We start from the raw sequence: 19799 nt of genomic DNA on the forward strand, positions 1-19799 counted from the left end.
TTCCCAACAAATTCAATTTACAGTGATTACATTTGTGCAAATCTCTATACTGGAAAGCTTGTAAGTGCCCGGAAAAAAACATGTGTGGTAGAGAGAGAGAACCCACTGACCATAAGAGCTTATACAATACAGGTAAGAAAGAAAAAGAGCGAATCCGTTGACCAAAAAGGTTTACACTCTACAGGCAAGAGAGAAAGCGAGAGAGCCCACTGACCATAAGAGCTTTCACACTATAGGTGAGTTAGCGAGAGGACACTGCTGACCATAGGATCTTACACTCTACAGGTGAGAGAAAACCCTACTGACCATAAATAGTGTATATTCTACAGAAGAAACAGAGAGAGGACCCCAATGATCCTACGAAATTACACTCTACACGAGAGAGATATACTCGGTGACTCTGAAGATGGAAAATGACTTTGCAACGCAAACTCTGCTTCACTGGGAGCTGCTGATCTATGATGTGCCAGGTACTGACCACCACTGTACAAGGTATGATAATAATCCGTAAGATGTCATAGCTGCAGGGCATTATGGTGAAGCATGAACGGCAATGCAAAATTATTTAGGCCCGCTCTCTGATACTTCAGAAGTGTGGGAAATGATACTAGACAAGTTTTTTTTTTTTTGAAAACCATGAATTAAATCTGAAAATGTTCAAATTTGGTTGAAACTGCGAATTTCATAGAACTGGACTTGAACTCGATCCTTGGATCTATCTGCTCATCTCTAATCAATATGCTTTGCTTAATGGCTCTTAAATGGCATTCTACATACTTTCTGACATGCATGATAGGTACAACGTTGTAGGTATCTACTTATAAAGTTATATACAGTGCCTTGCAAAAGTATTTGGCTCCCTGGAACTTTTCAACCTTTTCCCACATATCATACTTCAGACATAAAGATACCAAATGTAGATTTTTGGTGAAGAATCAACAGCAAGTGGAACACAATTGTGAAGTTGAACTAAATTTATTGGTTATTTAAAATTTTTGTGGAAATTCAAGAACTGAAAAGTGGGGCATGCAATATTATTCAGCCCCTTTAACTTAATACTTTGTTGCGCCACCTTTTTCTTCGATTACAGCTGCAAGTCGCTTGTGGTATGTCTCTATCAGTTTTGTACATCGAAAGACTGAAATTCTTGCCCATACTTCCTTGGCAAACAGCTCAAGCTCAGTGAGGTTTGATGGAGATCGTTTGTGAACAGCAGTTTTCAGCTCTTTCCACAGATTCTCGATTGGATTGAGGACTGGACTTTGACTTGGCCATTCTAACTCCTGGATACGTTTATTTGTGACCCATTCCATTGTAGATTTTGCTTTATGTTTAGGATCATTCTCTTGTTGGAAGACAAATTTCTGTCCCAGTCTCAAGTCTTTTGCAGACTCCAACAGGTTTTCTTCAAGAATGGTCCTGTATTTGGCTCCATCCATCTTCACATCAATTTTAACCATCTTCCCTGTCCCTGCTGAAGAAAATTAGGCCCAAACCATGATGCAGCTACCACCATGTTTGACAGTGGGGATGGTGTGTTCAGGGTGATGAGCTGTGTTGCCTTTACACCAAACATATCGTTTGGCATTATTGCCAAAAAGTTTGATTTTGGTTTCATCTGACCAGAGCACCTTCTTCCACATGTTTGGTGTATCTCCCAGGTGGCTTGTTGCAAACCTTAAGCGCCACTTTTTATGGATATCTTTGAAAAATGGCTTTCTTCTGGCCACTCTTCCATGAAGGCATATTTGTGCAGTGTATGACTGATTGTTGTTGTTAGAATCTGTTTAGTTTGTGACTATCCTCCATTTTCTTGTGGTGTTCTCGCTGCTGGTCTTTTCCCTCTGGTGCTGGGAATGTCTTGGGTCAGGTGATTGTATCACTCTTTATTAACCAGCACCTGCCTCCAAGTCCTTGCTAGACATCAGTGTTAATCAGCTTTAGTTCTGGCTTGGTGCTTTGGTTTGTTTTCTGTGTGAATTATTTGTGCAGTACTGGGACATCTGGTTCTGCTAGTCTTAGTTTCTGTTTTCAGTTGGTATCTGCAGCCTTCTCCGTGTTTTCTATTAGGAGGTGACCCGGTTTTGTACCCAGTCCTTAGATCTTTTAAGGAATCCCTTCCCCCTATCTATAGGTCTTCGCTTGAGATTAACCTAGGATCGTTGGTGGGTCTATTCACAAGGAATGGGTCGCCCACTCCATCGTAGGGTATCAGCCTAGTCATAGTGCATGGTCAGTTTTCCCTCTTCTACCCTAGTCCTGTGTTGCAGTTCCGTAACAGTTTGTCTAGCCACACATATAAAAAAAAATCATTTCCCGGATTCCTTCAATATGAGCAGCGTCCACGAACTTGCTCAAAGCTTGCAAGGGTTAATTTTGGAAGTAGCCAACCTGCAACAGCACGTGAATAATCACCCTGGAGCATGCTCTGAAGAACCAAAGGTAGGATTACCTGAGGTTTTTTCTGGTAAACAGCAGGAATTTTTTACCTTTTAAAATGCATGTTTACTATATTTTAAGCTTAGACCTGGACCCTTAGGGAGTGAATTACAGTGTGTGGGGATTATTATTTCTTTATTGCGAAGTGAACCCTAAATCTGGGCATTTTCATTACATCCTGATGATCCTTGTTTGACATCAGTAGAAGCATTTTTTACTGCTATGGGGTTGTTATATGATGATCCTGATCGGGTCACATCAGCTGAGGCAGAGCTCAGAAGGCTTAAACAGGGTTCTGTTGATGCTGAAAGGTATTGCACCCAGTTCAGCCGATAGTCCGCAGAGGTAAGGTGGAATGACCCAGCGCTTAAGAGTCAGTTTTTAGCAGGTTTGAGTGAAAGAAATAAAGATTTGCTCATTGCATATCCTGCACCTCATACTTTGGAAACTGCTATGCAGTTACTGTAGCTATCCGTTTGGATAGAAGATTGAGAGACAGGCAGAATGAAGAGAAGGCTCTTATAATGCTGGACCCAGTCTCTCAGGATAGCCCCATTGACAGCGGGTGTTAGGGCTAGCGGAATGCACCAAATAGATAGAGAAAAGGTATAAGGTGCGTTCGCAGCCCGGGGTCCACAGTGCAGAGATGGAACCTGCTGCTAAGGAATGACGGACTATATGGCGTTACAATGTGAATGCACACACGGGTTAGCTTCTCCCTGTGTGAAAGAAGCGAACCCTGTTGCGTCACAGGGCCGCAGTACCGCACATAATTGAAATAATGATAAAGTAGCACGAGAGTGCATGCGGTGCCGCACTTACGGACGCCACTAACCACCCAGACTTGGGTTTGGAAAACGCGGTGATAGCGCACGGCGCCGCTCTGGCGGTCACAGCAATAGACGCTGTTTGTGTACTAATGTTGGTAAAGTCGGGCGCTAGATTACAATCATCCTCCTTACGCGAGCATTCAACACAAGGGAGGGGATGATTAAAGAGCGACTTTCATTCACAGCACACACACATAAACAAGTGTATACTAGTGTATGGCCGTGCGGCCATGCAAACCTTTTATAGCTCCAGCAAGTTCAGGGCCTTCCTAGATGACCAATGAGAACTGCTACAGTAACTGAGCAACTTCAGGACCTTCCTGGAGGACCAATAGGAGCTACTGCAGTACCTGAGCATGTGACCCCAGACCTCCACTGAGAGGTCTTCCTTTGGGCATGCTCAGAAGGGGAAAAGCAGGACTTAGTCCCAGTGACGTCTGCTTGCCGCTGATCAGAACAGGCTACAATGGCAGAGCCTGGAAAGGCAGCAGTAACCCTTTGCACAGAACCAGACTGAGCGAGACGCTGGGACCGATATCTCCACTGAGCAGGCTCCACTGTGGCTGATGCAGAATGAGAGACCGCAGCAGACAAGGTTCAAGATTCCCCCTGTGCAGCAGTGGGAACTCGACTCCTAACAACGGGGAACCGATGCAACTTGGGGCGATGTTCTCTTGTTCCCAGGAGAAAGAGAGGAGGTTCTCCCTGGGGCTATGCTTGTATTATGGTAAAGCTGACCATTTTATCAAGCAATACGAGGTTCGCATAAGGAAAGAAAAAAAAAGGTCAATCAGAGTATCCCTCTCGTTCGCATAGCAATTTTACGGTCCGCAGGAGTTTCTTTTTCTGGTAGTTCTACCTGTCGTGGTCATTTGATTGGTTTTTAAGCGATGGTGAACTGTGGTTCTGCACTTAATTTGATTGATCAACAATTTCTAGACAAGTATAAGATTGATTCTCTACCTTTAACATGCCCTTTTCCTGTAGAGGCGATTGACAACAATCCTCTAGAGCATGGGTGCGTTTCTCGAAAGGTCACCGGATTTCCACTCACTGTGAATATGGAACACCAGGAATCTTTAGATTTGTTTGTACTTGATAAATTGCCTTTTCCAGTTGTTCTGGGGTTACCCTGGTTAAAGATGCACAATCCTGTACTGGACTGGTCGTCAAGTACGATAAGATCCTGGGGTCAGGAGTGTTATGGGAAATGTTGTGATGTACACGTTGCTGCTGTGGTGAAAAGTGAGCTACCTGAAGCCATTCAGGATTTCTGGAAAGTATTTTAAGAGGTGGAGTCACAAGCTTTACCACCTCATAGAGATTACGATTGCGCTATTGAGTTCGTCCCAGGTGCTACTCTCCCTAAGAGTCGTTTATTTAATTTGACGATTCCCGAGAGGGAGGCCTTAAAGGAATACCTGCAGACTAGTCTTGCTGCAGGTCATATAAGACCCTCTAAATCCCCTGTGGCTGTGGGATTCTTTTTTGTAAAAAAAGATGGGGGTCTTAGGTCGTGTCTGGATTTCAGGGAGATTAATAAGATCTGCTGTATACTACTATGTGGGCTGTGCTATATACTACTGAGTGGGCTGTGCTGTATACTACTATGTGGGCTGTGCTGTATACTGCTACATGGGCTGTGCTGTATACTGCTACGTGGGCTGTGTTATCTGCTATGCGGGTTGTGCTGTATGCTATGGGGAGGCCGTGTTATATACTATGTGGCTGTTATATACTATTGTTGGGGTATATTATATTCTATGGGGAGGCTGTGTTATACTATGGGGGGCTGCATTATATTCTATGGGGGCTACATTTTATATTATGGGGAGGTGGGCTGTATTTTATGGGATGGCTGCATTATACTCTGGGGTGGCTGCATTATACTCTGGGGTGGCTGCATTATATTCTGTAGGGTGGTGGCTGCATTATACTATATGTGGGCTGCATTATACTGTATCGAGGATTATGCGGAATACGTTATACTATATGAAGAACTATGGGGAGCATTATACTATGGGAAGTGAATTATACTACATGGATGACTATGGCGGTGCATTATACTATATGGAGCACTATGAGGAATGTATTATGCTATATAGAAGACTATGAGGAGTGTATTATGCTATATGGAGGACTGAGCAGTGTATATTAACATATGGAGGACTATAGGGAGTGTATTATACTATATGGAGGACTGTGGTGCACATTATAATATATGGAGGACTATGGGGTGTATTTTACTAAACAAGTAAAATGCTGCATATTCAGATTGTTTTTGCTGGAACAAAAATCATTGTTCTCAGCAGCATATCACCGGTGTAAACTGTAGATGTGCTGCTGATAACATGATACTGTATGGTGATCTGTTAGTGATCTATTAGTAATCGTTCTGTCCCATCATTATTCCTCAGCAGGTGGAAAGAGTCCGGGAATCAAGTGTTGAACAACTTCAGTATTGTTGATCAAACTCATTTAGCGGCCTGAACTCAGCGCTTGTAAATACAACCAAAATGCTTTTGTGTGATGTGCAATATGTTAGCATTTGGGGCCCCATTTTAAACTTTGCCTAGGTGTAGGGCCCCACTTTGCCTAAAACCGGCCCTGCCTACAAGTGTACAAAGATATTATACAGTCTCCATTTGACAAGTGGGTCTGTGTAACTTCAAATGCCAGGGCTGAATTTTAGTCCCAGTCCGGCCCTGGACTTCAGTACAAAAGCCTAACCATGACATACAAAGCCATCCACAACCTGTCTCCTCCATACATCTGTGACCTCGTCTCCCAGTACTTTCCTGCACGCAACCTCCGATCCTCACAAGATCTCCTTCTCTACTCCCCTCTTATCTCCTCTTCCCACAATCGCATACAAGATTTCTCTCGCGGATCACCCCTACTCTGGAACTCTCCACCACAACATATCAGACTCTCGCCTACCATCGAAACCTTCAAAAAGAACCTGAAGACCTACCTCTTCCGGCAATCCTTCAACCTGCAGTAATCACCGATCGACCAAACCACTGCACGACCAGCTCTATCCTTACATACTGTATCCTCACCATTCCATTGTAGATTGTGAGCCCTCGCGGGCAGGTTCCTCTCTCCTCCTGTACCAGTTGTGACTTGTATTGTTCAAGATTATTGTACCTGTTTTTATTATGTATACCCCTCCTCACATGTAAAGCACCATGGAATAAATGGCGCTATAATAATAATAAATAATAATAAACTTTTTTCATGGATTCTCTTCCTATCTATTAATAAGAGAACAGAAAACCTGCAACACCTTACAGTAGCAGCAAAGTGGATGAGATTTTGACAAGGTCTTCTCTCAGGCTACACTTGTATTCTGGAATGCACTACCTCACTAACAGAATCATTGTTAGGTTTGCATGGAAAACTCACCTCTTCAACTATACTTACTGTCACGATTCCTCCTCTCAGTGAATGATTGCTATGATGTTCTATGGAAACTGTTTTGCCAAGCTGTCTGTGTCTTGATTGACAGCTTGGCTGTCCAATACTGTGATGGGCTTACTGGGCTGTTGGTGCCTTGATTGACAGCTCTGCTGTCCAATTTGTGACTGGGATGTGCCGGACTTTCTGCAGGTGTTCAGTGTTTTGGTGATTGCCCAGCTACTTGACTGAGCTGTCTGCCCCTGATCCCTGCCAGATGTAGTTTGTGCTTCTTGGTGAGTATTAGCCTGATTCTGTTACTCTGAGTTCTGATCTTCTGCTGCCTGACCCTTCGGATCGGGGTCTGGCTATCCCTTTGTCTTGTCCTTCGGTTTTTGATCCACTACCTCTTGTTATTGACCCTGGACTGTGACCTGACTTATGCCTTCATCTTTTCCCTTGGTTATCTACGTACACTCTTAGTATTGACCCTGGAACGCCTGACGTCTGAATTGCACAATTGTAATGCACCTATGTTTGCAGCCTTCATTATTTTTACCACCCATCTGCACAGATGATGGCCCAGTGATTGACGAAGACAAATTTATTGAAAAATGTCCTCAACTACATGTGACTTGTAAACTATACCAGCATCTTACAACTAAATGATTCCAATATGATTGTATTACCTGTGAAGAAAAATCCAGTCTCTGCTAGTTCACAGGGTTTTATTGAAGCATACACAGGCCAACAGGTAAAGGATTGCAGTCTTGTCTGTTCATTTTCCATGGACACCTTGACATCGATTGGATCAATCTCCTTCGGCTGCACACGAATATCATAAATTGGTATATTACCAGCATCTTTGCCCTGAATGAATGCACAAGAGGGATTAAACTTCTTATGCCTTTCCAATGGGGTAGGGGATATGGACAGCCTGCACAGGACCAAGCCACAGCAGAAGCACTGGCAGCTGTTCTCCAAACCAGTTTTATAGAATCCGGCTGAAGCCAACTCTTTTGGGGAACAGCCTGAAAGAGGATCTTGAGCCCAGTGGGTCTTCAGTCGCTTTAACTCACTCCTCATTGAGTAGTTGGGTTGTCTAGGCAGCTGCTCTCTTATTTTTCTGTGTCTCTCTTCATGCCTATGAACAGATTTGTCTACATCAATATGACTCATAAATGGAGGTAAGAGCAAGTCGTGAGATGAATCAAACTCTGATATATTTATTAAGTCCATCTTCTCTAAGTCTTTTAATGCAAAACAGCACCAGAATATTTCTATGTTTCAAGTTTCTGTAGAATTTGTTTTGAAATCCTGAAAAATAGCAAAACACAATCATTTAGTAAAGTTTTTCAAGATCAAGAGTCCACTGATGACTTTTTTTGAACAAAGAATTAAAGTTTTACAAAGACCATGATGTGAATTGGAAGCTCGTGCAACCAAAATGTTAAGGGTGGATGCGCACTGGTCTGTTATACAGAGTTATTAGTTAAGTACGCAAATTTACTTTGAGTAAATGTTGAAGATTCACTAGACTTTGGCTTGTAAAAGATGAAGTCTTCTGTTACATCCGTAGCATAAATTAATAATGTGAATGAGGTTTTCTGTATCAGAAACTTGGAAGTAATAAGCCAAGTTATTGTATTTGCCTTTAACACCTTGCCGCCTTGTCGGATGTGGGTGTCTGAAGTGCACTCAGGTGTTGAGCCCAGCCCAGTTCATACATGGCAGATGCAAGCTGCGTTACACAGCCAGAACATGCCACTAACCTCTTCTTACAGAGTGTTTATCCATCAAGTTGCCATGGCTTGAGATTTAGCTGAAGGCTGATAAATAAATAATTAATCTTTCATAGTTGTATTTTAGTTTGCAATCACTGAGAGCCAATAGGTTGCCATGGTCTAGTAAACACTTCCTTCTCCACCATTTTTTGCTCTTACAAAGTAAAGATGCAGGATATCAGCAATTTCACTATATAAATAAATACTATATATAAAAATTTACAGCAATATTACATATATAATACAAGCAATCAAACAATTACAAGCTTATGAACCCTGGGGGGACTAAAAATGTAAAAAGAATGCCAAAAAATGTAATAAAATGTTAAAACTAATATTTGCCCATTCAAAAGTAAAGTAATAAAAAATAAACATATTTGGTACCATTATGTTCATAAAAGTCTGATCTACCAAAATCTAAAATGAACTAATATGATAAACCCCATAAAGAAAGAAAAAATGGAAATACCAGATTTGACATTTTTCAGTCACTGCTCCTCTCCCAAAAAATGCAATTAAGAAGGGCTAAAACATCATATATGCACAAAAATCGAATTATGATCCATCCACAGAAAGCAAAAAATACTACAGGTGTATTAAGATGGCAACACAAACCAATTTTGTTTTACAAAGTTCTGAATTTTTTAACCATCAAAATAAAAATAAAAAATGTTTTGAATCGCTGTAACTGTACTGACCTCATTGTTTGGTAATTTTTATCATGCAAGGAACATTGTAAAAGCAAAACCACCAAAATGGTAAAAAGAATAGTGAAAAAGTAAAAACATGAAAGAGTTATGACTGTTTGGAAGAAGAGGAGGAAAAACCCACAGAAACTAAAAATGAGCCACAGTGGAAGGAGTTTAGATACATCCTAATGCTATTAGTACTTCATATTGTAAGGAAGTTGCTTTCCCTGCTCCTTGCCTGGAACCACTTGGTCAGACAGCTGGGTTATTGGGGGGTAGACTTTCTGCCCTGGACAGAGGGGACGAGGTGACTGCTGGGAAGAGAGAGGGGTGTGGTCAGAAAAAGAGCAGGAGAGCAGAGAGAGGGCAGCGCGCCAAAGAGAGGGCAGGCTGCAGCGCTGTGCTCCCCTAAAAGTAGTGCTCCCCGTGAGGGCACGGAGACTGAGACACCCACCTTATTGAAGGCTGTATGCGAGGGTATAGACTCGGAAGCCTCCTGAATCAGAGAAGACTCTTCACCTGATAGCGCAGAGACAGTGACTCGAGCGCAGCCCCGGTGACGGCAGTGACAAGCAAAGATCCCTGAGTGTGATAAGTAACTGCCCAGTGCGTGTGTGACATCGTTACTACAGAGAAGCTGCCAGGCTAACATACAGAGACTCTTGCAGCAGTGACCGAGACTGTGCTGCTTCCTGGTTCCAGTTTCACTTTGAGAAGAACAGACTGCAAAGGTTTTAACCCCGGAGCCTCCAGTTCTCAGAAGACAGGAAAGACTTCAGACTCTTCAAGTGCTGCTGGTGACTGTACCCACATTGGAATAAGGACCCTCCAGTCAACTTATCTTCCTAGAACTCAGGGGTCTCGGCTGGGTAAATGGGCTGGTCACAGAAAAAATACAAGGTTGATGGGCCATATTCCTTGCAGAATAAGATGATATTTTCAGTGATACCATTTTTTTCTGTACAACTTTTTGATCACTTTTTATTCCATTTTTTTCTGTGTCAGTATAATGAAAAAGATAAATTTTTTTGCATGTTTTTTATTTATGTTTTATTACAGTGTTCATCGTATGGATTATTACTCCTTTTTTTTTAGCTTTTATCTTTCTGGACATGGAGATACCAAATGTGTATGGAGCGCCCGCCAGAGCCGTGGGGTACTTGGTACCGGGTCCGGTACTTAAAGGGGATGTCACGGTGGCTGCGACCCGGTCTGTGGCCCTGGGCGCCCAATTAAAGGGGAAAGATCTTTAAAGGGTTGAATAAAGTTTGTATTCGTGACGCTACTTGTGGTGTTCGGTCAGTGGGGACCGACGCTGCTTAAACGGGTCCTGTGGGGTGATGTTATGACAGCTAGATGGTATAACTTCCCACAAGTGAAGTAGGTCTCCAGGGCTCCTGGTGTATAGATGATGGTGAGTGGTGTTTGTGTCCTCCATAAAGGTGGGACACAAACCCGTATGACAGGTGGCTCAAGCCTTTTTACAGGGTCTCTATACGCCACTCTGCCTTCTGGGTATTAGAGTGGACAGGTTACTTATAGTAATCCAGCTTTCCTGCCAGTTTCTGCTGTGATTCCTAGAGTCCGACACAGCCTCGGTCGTCCGGCTACTGGAATCTGCGCTCAGCCTGGGAGGTAGCCAAATCGCTGCTAAGCTCCCCTGGTATCACTCTCATGTGCTTCCTTCTCCTGCATGCTCACTAAACACCATTCTTACTTCCGCATTCTCTCTCTTTCTCCAGGAGCTACAGCAACTCTGGCTACATGGCCCCTTCAGTCCTTCCGACACTCAATGTCTGACTGGTCTGTTCTCTGTCCTCGGACAGACTGACTTTCTTTCTCTCCAGACCAGATTATAGGGAAGTTCCCCTTAATCCAGGTTCAGAGCATTCCCCTTCTGGCCTGGAGTGTGAACATGTGTGCATTGTGTTTACCTAATAAAAGGAATCCTTCATCGCTTCCAAGCGTGACATCACTCTCCCCGTGAGGAAAGCAATGCTACATGTACATTTTTGTATACTTTTGTTTCTGCATAAAACATTGGTTTTAGTAGCAAAATGAGTAGCAAAATGTTTTTTTTCCGTTAGTTTTTCATACTTTATTTTTTTTATTTTTTTTTTTTATTTTGACCTTTTCCTCTTTTTAGACCACTGCATATATAGAAAGTTTTACTTTAAAATGTAAAAGTTTTATTTTATCTTTTACTTGCCTGATCTAATATCCACCCATACTTCTCTACTGCAAGACATTAGTTATGTCAGTTTTACACTGACACTTCACCTGTTTGACCCTGGTTATTGTATGGACTTATAGCCCACCATGGCTGGCTGACCTGAAGGCCATTACTAGGCTTGAAGTAGTCATGGCAACTACTGGCACCAACCGGTTTGCTGATAGGCTTAAAGAGGGAGTCTCTTGCTCAGAAAACCTAATAAATACAGCTCGCTCTATTGACATTAGTATCTAAGGGGTTAAGTGCCCACAATCTGTGCTAATATCAATTGTGGCCATTGCAACATGGTGTAAGTTATGATATACAGCTGAATCCAGCTGATTATGGTGAAGTTTCTGCTAGGGAGCAGAATGCGGCATACATGTGTGTCAGTTTGCTAGAAGTCACCTCCCATTGTGCCACATATATATATGGCAGGTGTTGAAAAGGGGTTAAAAATGCTCATCTCTATATTCAACTACCACCAGTGCTCCAGCAGTGCGGGAAAGCGACACCTCCATTCCGATACACTTGCTTTGTGCTTCAGTGTGATGTCATTAAGGGGCGCCAGCGTGCTCCTCCTTCAGCCTGCTCTCTGTTGTCCAAAGGATATTTTGGGAACTCCAGTGCCCCACTGGCTGCATATGACAGCCTTGAGGAGACAAATGCAACCCCTTTGCCACTTGTGTGAGATACCTGCCATAACGCATAGTGTTGTATACAGAATTGTGGACCAAATATCATGTAAAGTCTGTATGATTTATTATGTTTTTCAAATGAGCAAATAGCCTTAGCGTAGGGGACTCATGGATTTGTTGTGTCCATCATCCCATTCATCCTTTTCTTTATTGATTTTACATGATGTGAGGTTCTTTGTGTAATTAATAATATCCTTTATTCTCCTCTCTCCTATTTCTACCTTAGGATTAGCTATAGTTTGGTCTAATTCACTCCCCCCATGGTAGGGTTAGTGGTTCTCATCTTCTACTTTATTCTTCTAGCCGATTAGTTTCCTGATTTCTTATTTTAATACTGTTCAAAAGAAGGGAGATGCTACTGACTGTAGAATCTATGGAACAATCTATTCTGCTCATACCTTATGGCAGCAAAATACTACTAAAGATCCTACAAAGACGGTTACAGCCTTACTTTTACAAAAAAACTGCCAGAGGAACAAGCAGGATTCAGAAAAGGTAGAGGAACAAGAGATATGATTACTGACATTAGATGGATAATAGAAAAGGCCAAAGAATACAACAAGGAGATCTATTATTGATTGATCAAATACAGCAAAGCCTTCGACTATGTTGATTACCATAAACTTTGGAAAACCATGAAGGATATGGGTGTGAGAACCATTTGATCAGCCTCATTAGGAACCTTTACATCGACCAAGAAGCAACAGTCTGATTGGAACACAGTGACATGGCATGGTTCAAAGTTGTCACGTCCACAGGTGGTGCGCGTAGTTTGTGGACTCGCTGTACCACAGGGCCGGACCTGCCTAGGAAGGGTGCGTGGCTATGCGTGGCTACGTGGTTTTCGCTGGAGCTCCTGATGGTGGAAACAGAATGGGCTGCAGGTAGCTGCCAGGTACCACTTCTAGGTAGGTGCCGGTACTGCCGCTGCTGATCCCAGGGGTCAAGTTCATTAACACAGGAAGATGTGACCAGTGTCCCTGACAAGCAGGCAACGGAGACTTACGATTTGCATGGACAACTTGGACACTGAAGATAGGCTCTTGTTCACACCTGTAGATATCGATATCAGGAAATAATTCTGGAGCTGAACACGCTAGGACCAGGGACAACAGACACAGGACTGGTCTCACCAGGACCAGGAGATCAGGTAAAGGTACCACAGATGTGGTTTCAGGTTTAGAATACCGCCAAAGCAGTCACAGGAACACGGATGAACTAAACTAGGCTAACGGGGAAACAGGATAATTTTAACAGACTAAGGACGGGGGACTTGGCAACATACAGTGGCACATACTAACACCACTAAGACTAAACTATAGAGTTTGCTCAGGCGACTCCCTATTGGCTGGGAGACACCTCGCAGGTGATCACTTTAACTAAATGCATCCCAGCTGCTATCTGGGGACATTTTATCATGTGCGTGCACTGCCCCTTTAAGAGCAGTTGAGCACGCACTCTAGGCATGCCACCGGAAAACAGTGTAGTGTGCACAAGGGAGGAAGGAAACCATGAGGACACTGCTGCGGTGAGTAAGACAGCGTCCCCACATGGGAGAAACGGAACCAGGTGAAGACACCGGCAAACATTACAATAGTAGAGCGAAGTGTCAGACAAACCTGCATACTGTCACCATTTCTCTTTAACCCCCAAGGTGGGTTGCACGTTTTTGACCAGGCCAATTTTTCCAATTCTGACCAGTGTCAGTTTATGTGGTCATAACTCTGGAACAATTCAACGGATCCCACGGATTCTGAAATAGTTTTTCCATTAAATATTGCATTTTATGATGGAGTAAAATTTACTTGATATCTTGCATTTATTTGGAAACAAAATTGAAATTTGGCAAAAATTTGAAAAAAATGTAGCAATTTTCAAACTTTTAATTCTTATGCACTTAAGTTAGAGAGACTATTGTCATCCCAAATAGTTAATAAATAACAATTCCCACATATCTACTTTACATCAGTGTAATTTTTTTAATCATTTTTTTTATTAGGAAGTTATAAGGGTTAACCCCTTAAGCCCCGAGGGTGGTTTGCACGTTAATGACAGGGCCAATTTTTACAATTCTGACCACTGTCCCTTTATGAGGTTATAACTCTGGAACGCTTCAACGGATCTTGGTGATTCTGACACTGTTTTCTCGTGACATATTGTACTTCATTTTAGTGGTAACATTTATTCGATATAACTTGCGTTTATTTGTGAAAAAAACGGAAATTTGGCGAAAATTTAGAAAATTTCGCAATTTTCCAACTTTAAATTTTTATGCCCTTAAATCACAGAGATATGTCATGCAAAATACTTAATAAGTAACATTTCCCACATGTCTACTTTACATCAGCACAATTTTGGAACCAAAATTTTTTTTTGTTAGGGAGTTATAAGGATTAAAAGTTGACCAGCAATTTCTCATTTTTACAACATCATTTTTTTTTAGGGACCACATCTCATTTGAAGTCATTTTGAGGGGTCAATATGATAGAAAATACCCAAGTGTGACACCATTCTAAAAACTGCACCCCTCAAGGTGCTCAAAACCACATTCAAGAAGTTTATTAACCCTTCAGGGGTTTCACAGGAATTTTTGGAATGTTTAAATAAAAATGAATATTTAACTTTTTTTCACACAAAATTTATTTCAGCTCCAATTTGTTTTATTTTACCAAGGGTAATAGGATAAAATGGATGCCAAACGTTGTTGTACAATCTGTACTGAGTACGCTGATACCCCATATGTGGGGGTAAACCACTGTTTGGGCGCATGGCAGAGCTCGGAAGGAAAGGAGCGCCATTTGACTTTTCAATGCAAAATTGACAGGAATTGAGATGGGACGCCATGTTGCGTTTGGAGAGCCCCTCATGTGCCTAAACATTAAAACCCCCCACAAGTGACACCATTTTGGAAAGTAGACACCCTAAGGAACTTATCTAGATGTGTGGTGACCACTTTGACCCACCAATTGCTTCACAGAAGTTTATAATGCAGAGCCGTAAAAATAAAAAATCATATTTTTTCACAAAAATGATCTTTTCGCCCCCAATTTTTTATTTTCCCAAAAGTAAGAGAAGAAATTGGACCTCAAAAATTGTTGTCCAATTTGTCCTGAGTACGCTGATACCCCATATATGGTTGTAAACCACTGTTTGGGCGTATGGCAGAGCTCGGAAGGGAAGGAGCGCCATTTTACTTTTCAATGCAAAATTGACTGGAATTGAGATGAGATGCCATGTTGCGTTTGGAGAGCCCCTCATGTGCCTAAACATTAAAACCCCCCACAAGTGACACCATTTTGGAAAGTAGACACCCTAAGGAACTTATCTAGATGTGTGGTGACCACTTTGACCCACCAATTGCTTCACAGAAGTTTATAATGCAGAGCCGTAAAAATAAAAAATCATATTTTTTCACAAAAATGATCTTTTCGCCCCCAATTTTTTATTTTCCCAAAAGTAAGAGAAGAAATTGGACCTCAAAAATTGTTGTCCAATTTGTCCTGAGTACGCTGATACCCCATATATGGTTGTAAACCACTGTTTGGGCGTATGGCAGAGCTCGGAAGGGAAGGAGCGCCATTTTACTTTTCAATGCAAAATTGACTGGAATTGAGATGAGATGCCATGTTGCGTTTGGAGAGCCCCTGATGTGCCTAAACATTGAAATCCCCACAAGTGACACCATTTTGGAAAGTAGACCCCTTAAGGAACTTATCTAGAGGTGTGGTGAGCACTTTGACCCAACAAGTGCTTCACAGAAGTTTATAATGCAGAGCCGTAAAAATAAAAAATCATATTTTTTCACAAAAATGATCTTTTCGCCCCCAATTTTTTATTTTCCCAAGGGTAAGAGAAGAAATTAGACCACAAAAGTTGTTGTGCAATTTGTCCTGAGTGCGACGATACCCCATATGTGGGGGTAAACCACTTTTTGGGCGCATAGCAGAGCTCGGAAGGGAAGGAGCGCCATTTGACTTTTCAATGCAAAATTGACTGGAATGAAGATGGGACGCCATGTTGGTTTGGAGAGCCCCTGATGTGCCTAAACATTAAAACCCCCCACAAGTGACACCATTTTGGAAACTAGACCCCCTAAGGAACTTATCTAGATGTGTTTTGAGAGCTTTGAACCTCCAAGTGTTTCACTACAGTTTATAATGCAGAGCCGTTAAAATAATTTTTTTTTTCGCAAAAATTATTTTTTAGCCCCCAGTTTTGTATTTTCACAAGGGTAACAGAATAAATTGGACCCCAAAAGTTGTTGTCCAATTTGTCCTGAGTACGCTGATACCCAATATGTGGGGGGGAACCACTGTTTGGGCGCATGGCAGAGCTCGGAAGGGAAGGAGCGCCATTTGGAATGCAGACTTAGATGGATTGGTCTGCAGGAGTCACGTTGCATTTGCAGAGCCCCTGATGTACCCAAACAGTACAAACCCCCCACATGTGACCTCATATTGGAAACTAGACCTCCCACGGAACTTATCTAGATGTGTTGTGAAAACTTTGAACCCCCTAGTGTTTCACTACAGTTTACAACGCAGAGCCGTGAAAATAAAAAATCCTTTTTTTTCCCACAAAAATGATTTTTAGCCCCCCAAATTTTTATTTTCCCAAGGATAACAAGAGAACTTGGACCCAAAAAGTTGTTGTCCAATTTGTCTCGAGTACGATGATACCCCATATGTTGGGGTAAACCCCTGTTTGGGCGCACGGGAGAGCTCGGAAGTGAAGGAGCACTGTTTTACTTTTTCAATGCAGAATTGGCTGGAATTGAGATCGGACACCATGTCGCGTTTGGAGAGCCCCTGATGTGCCTAAACAGTGGAAACCCCACAATTATAACTGAAACCCTAATCCAAACACACCCCTAACCCTAATCCCAACTGTAACCCTAACCACACACCTAACCCTGACACACCCCTAATTCTAATCCCAACCCTAATCCCAACTGTAAATGTAATCCAAACCCTAACCCTAGCCCTAACCCTAGCCCTAACCCTAACCCTAGCCCTAACCCTAGCCCTAACCCTAATGGGAAAATGGAAATAAATACATTTTTTTTAAAATTTTATTATTTTTCCCTAAGGCTAGGTTCACATTGCGTTAGGGAAATCCGTTTAGCGCTAGCGGATTGCGCTAACGCAATGTCTTTTTAGGTGTCGTGTTTAGTGGTCGCGTTAACGTCCCCGCTCTGGAAGATCGGGGATCGGACCTCGGGCGCGCCGCGGACGCTGCAAGCAGCGTCCGAGGCGCGCCACAAAAGAACGGCACCTTGCTAGCGCGAGCCGAAAATGGCACGCTCTAGCGATGCGCTACACCCGAAAATCACATTGCTGTCAATGGGTGTGCTAACGGACCCGTTGCACGGCGTTAATTGTGACATTTTCGCCGTGCAACGCTGTCCGTTAGTGTTAACCCATTAACGCAATGTGAACCTAGCCTAACTAAGGGGGTGATGAAGGGGGGTTTGATTTACTTTTATAGCGGGTTCTTTAGCGGATTTTTATGATTGGCAGCCGTCACACACTAAAAGACGCTTTTTATAGCAAAAAAGACCTATAATTTTTCCATATTTTGGTCCACAGAGTCATGTGAGGTCTTGTTTTTTGCGGGACGAGTTGACGTTTTTATCGGTTACATTTTCGGACACGTGACAGTTTTTGATCGCTTTTTATTCCGATTTTTTGTGAGGCAGAATGACCAAAAACCAGCTATTCATGAATTTCTTTTGGGGGAGGCGTTTATACCGTTCCGCGTTTGGTAAAATTGATGAAGCAGTTTTATTCTTCGGGTCAGTACGATTACAGCGATACCTCATTTATATCTTTTTTTTTAATGTTTTGGCGCTTTTATACGATAAAAGCTATTTTATAGAAAAAATAATTATTTTGGCATCGCTTTATTCTGAGGACTATAACTTTTTTATTTTTTTGGTTATGATGCTATATGGTGGCTCGTTTTTTGCGGGACAAGATGACGTTTTCAGAGATACCATGGTTATTTATATCCGTCTTTTTGATCGCGTGTTATTCCACTTTTTGTTCAGCGTTATGATAATAAAGCGTTGTTTTTTGGCTCGTTTTTTTTCTTTTTCTTACAGTGTTCACTGAAGGGGTTAACTAGTGGGCCAGTTTTATAGGTCGGGTCGTTACGGACGCGGCGATACTAAATATGTGTACTTTTATTGTTTTTTTGTTTTTTTTTTTAGATAAAGAAATGTATTTATGGGAATAATATATTTTTTTTTTCTTCTTTATTTAGGATTTTTTTTTTTTACACGTGTGGAAATTTTTTTTCTTTACTTTTTCACTTTGTCCCAGGGGGGGACATCACAGATCACCGATCTGACAGTGTGCACAGCACTCTGTTAGATCGGTGATCTGACATACAGCCGGGCAGGATTAGAGCTGCAGCTGCAGCCTGATCCTGACCCGGAAGTGCTCCCTGCAGGACCAGGATGCAGCCCGGCGGCCATTTTGGATCCGGGGACTGCAGGGAGAAGACGTTCGGTACACGGTGAGCACATCACCGTGTACCGATCGTCTCAGGGAAGCACGCATGGAGCCCCCTCCCTGCGCGATGCTTCCCTGCACCGCCGGCACATCGCGATCATCTTTGATCGCGGTGTGCCGGGGGTTAATGTGCCGGGAGCGGTCCGTGCCGGTAATATGCCGGATGTCAGCTGCGATAGGCAGCTGACACCCGGCCGCGATCGGCCGCGCTCCCCCCGTGAGCGCGGCCGATCGCATATGACGTACTATCCCGTCACTGGGAATTAAGTCCCAGGTCACCTGGACGGGATAGTACATCATATGGGATTAAGGGGTTAAAAGTTAACCATCAATTTCTCCTTTTCCCAACAAAATTTACAAAACCATGTTTTAGGGACCACCTCACATTTGAGGTGAGTTTGAGGGGTGTCTATAATTAGAAAATACCCCAAAGGGACACCATTCTTAAATGCTGCTCAAAACCACATCCAATAAGTATATTAACCCTTCAGGTACTTCACAGGAATTTTTCGAATGTGGAAAAAACGAACATTTAACTTTTCTTCAAAAAAATATACTTTAGATCCAATTTTTGTATTTTCACAAGTGTAACTGGAAAAATGGATCCCACAATTCGTTGTGCAATTTCTCCTGAGCATACCGATACCCCATATGTGGGGGAAAACCACTGTTTGGGAGCACGGCAGAGCTCGGAAGCCAATGAGCGCTATTTGACCTTTTGAATGCTCAATTTGCTGGAACAATTAGCGGACTCCATGTCGCATTTGGAGAACCCCGGATCACAGGTCCTATGGCGTCCACAGTGCCTCCATCTGCCTTATTATAGGGAATCTTCTGCCAGAGATTCCATCTGAATCAAGTATTTTAGATATTACATGGATACTCGTTCAGCACAGAGCACAAGATAAATGTGCGCCGAGCCTTATCACGATTTTTGGGACGCAGAATGAACAAAACAGCATGTGAAGAATTGGGTTTTTTTTTATGCCGCTCCTCGTGCGGTATAAGCGATATGGCGACTTTATTCTTCTGGTCGGTGGAATTACAACGATACTAGATTTATATCGGGTTTTTATGTTTGCTGTCACACACTAAAAAACGCTTTCTGCATCGCCATATTTTGAGAGTTATACTTTATCCATATTTTGGCTGACCGAGTCATGGGAGGGCTTGATTTTTGCGGGACGAGTTGACATTTTTATCTGTAGCATTTTCAGACACATGACATATTTT

The 19799-nt window shown here is 42.5% G+C and overlaps 1 protein-coding gene across 3 annotated transcripts in view; it reads right to left on the minus strand.

Moving 5' to 3' along the window:
* LOC138664219 (baculoviral IAP repeat-containing protein 1-like) overlaps window positions 1-19799 on the minus strand; it is a 126792-nt gene that overhangs the window by 106093 nt on the left and 900 nt on the right. For all 3 annotated transcript variants that reach the window (XR_011318307.1, XM_069750722.1, XM_069750733.1), the window contains exon 2: window positions 7358-7985. Coding sequence is in view for 2 of the 3 variants with exons in the window: in XM_069750722.1 (XP_069606823.1) it covers window positions 7358-7907 (550 nt within the window). In the remaining variant the exon portion in view is untranslated. The remainder of the gene's footprint in view (window positions 1-7357; window positions 7986-19799) is intronic.

This window comes from Ranitomeya imitator, chromosome 1, assembly GCF_032444005.1.
Source record: "Ranitomeya imitator isolate aRanImi1 chromosome 1, aRanImi1.pri, whole genome shotgun sequence".
NCBI lineage: Eukaryota > Metazoa > Chordata > Amphibia > Anura > Dendrobatidae > Ranitomeya > Ranitomeya imitator.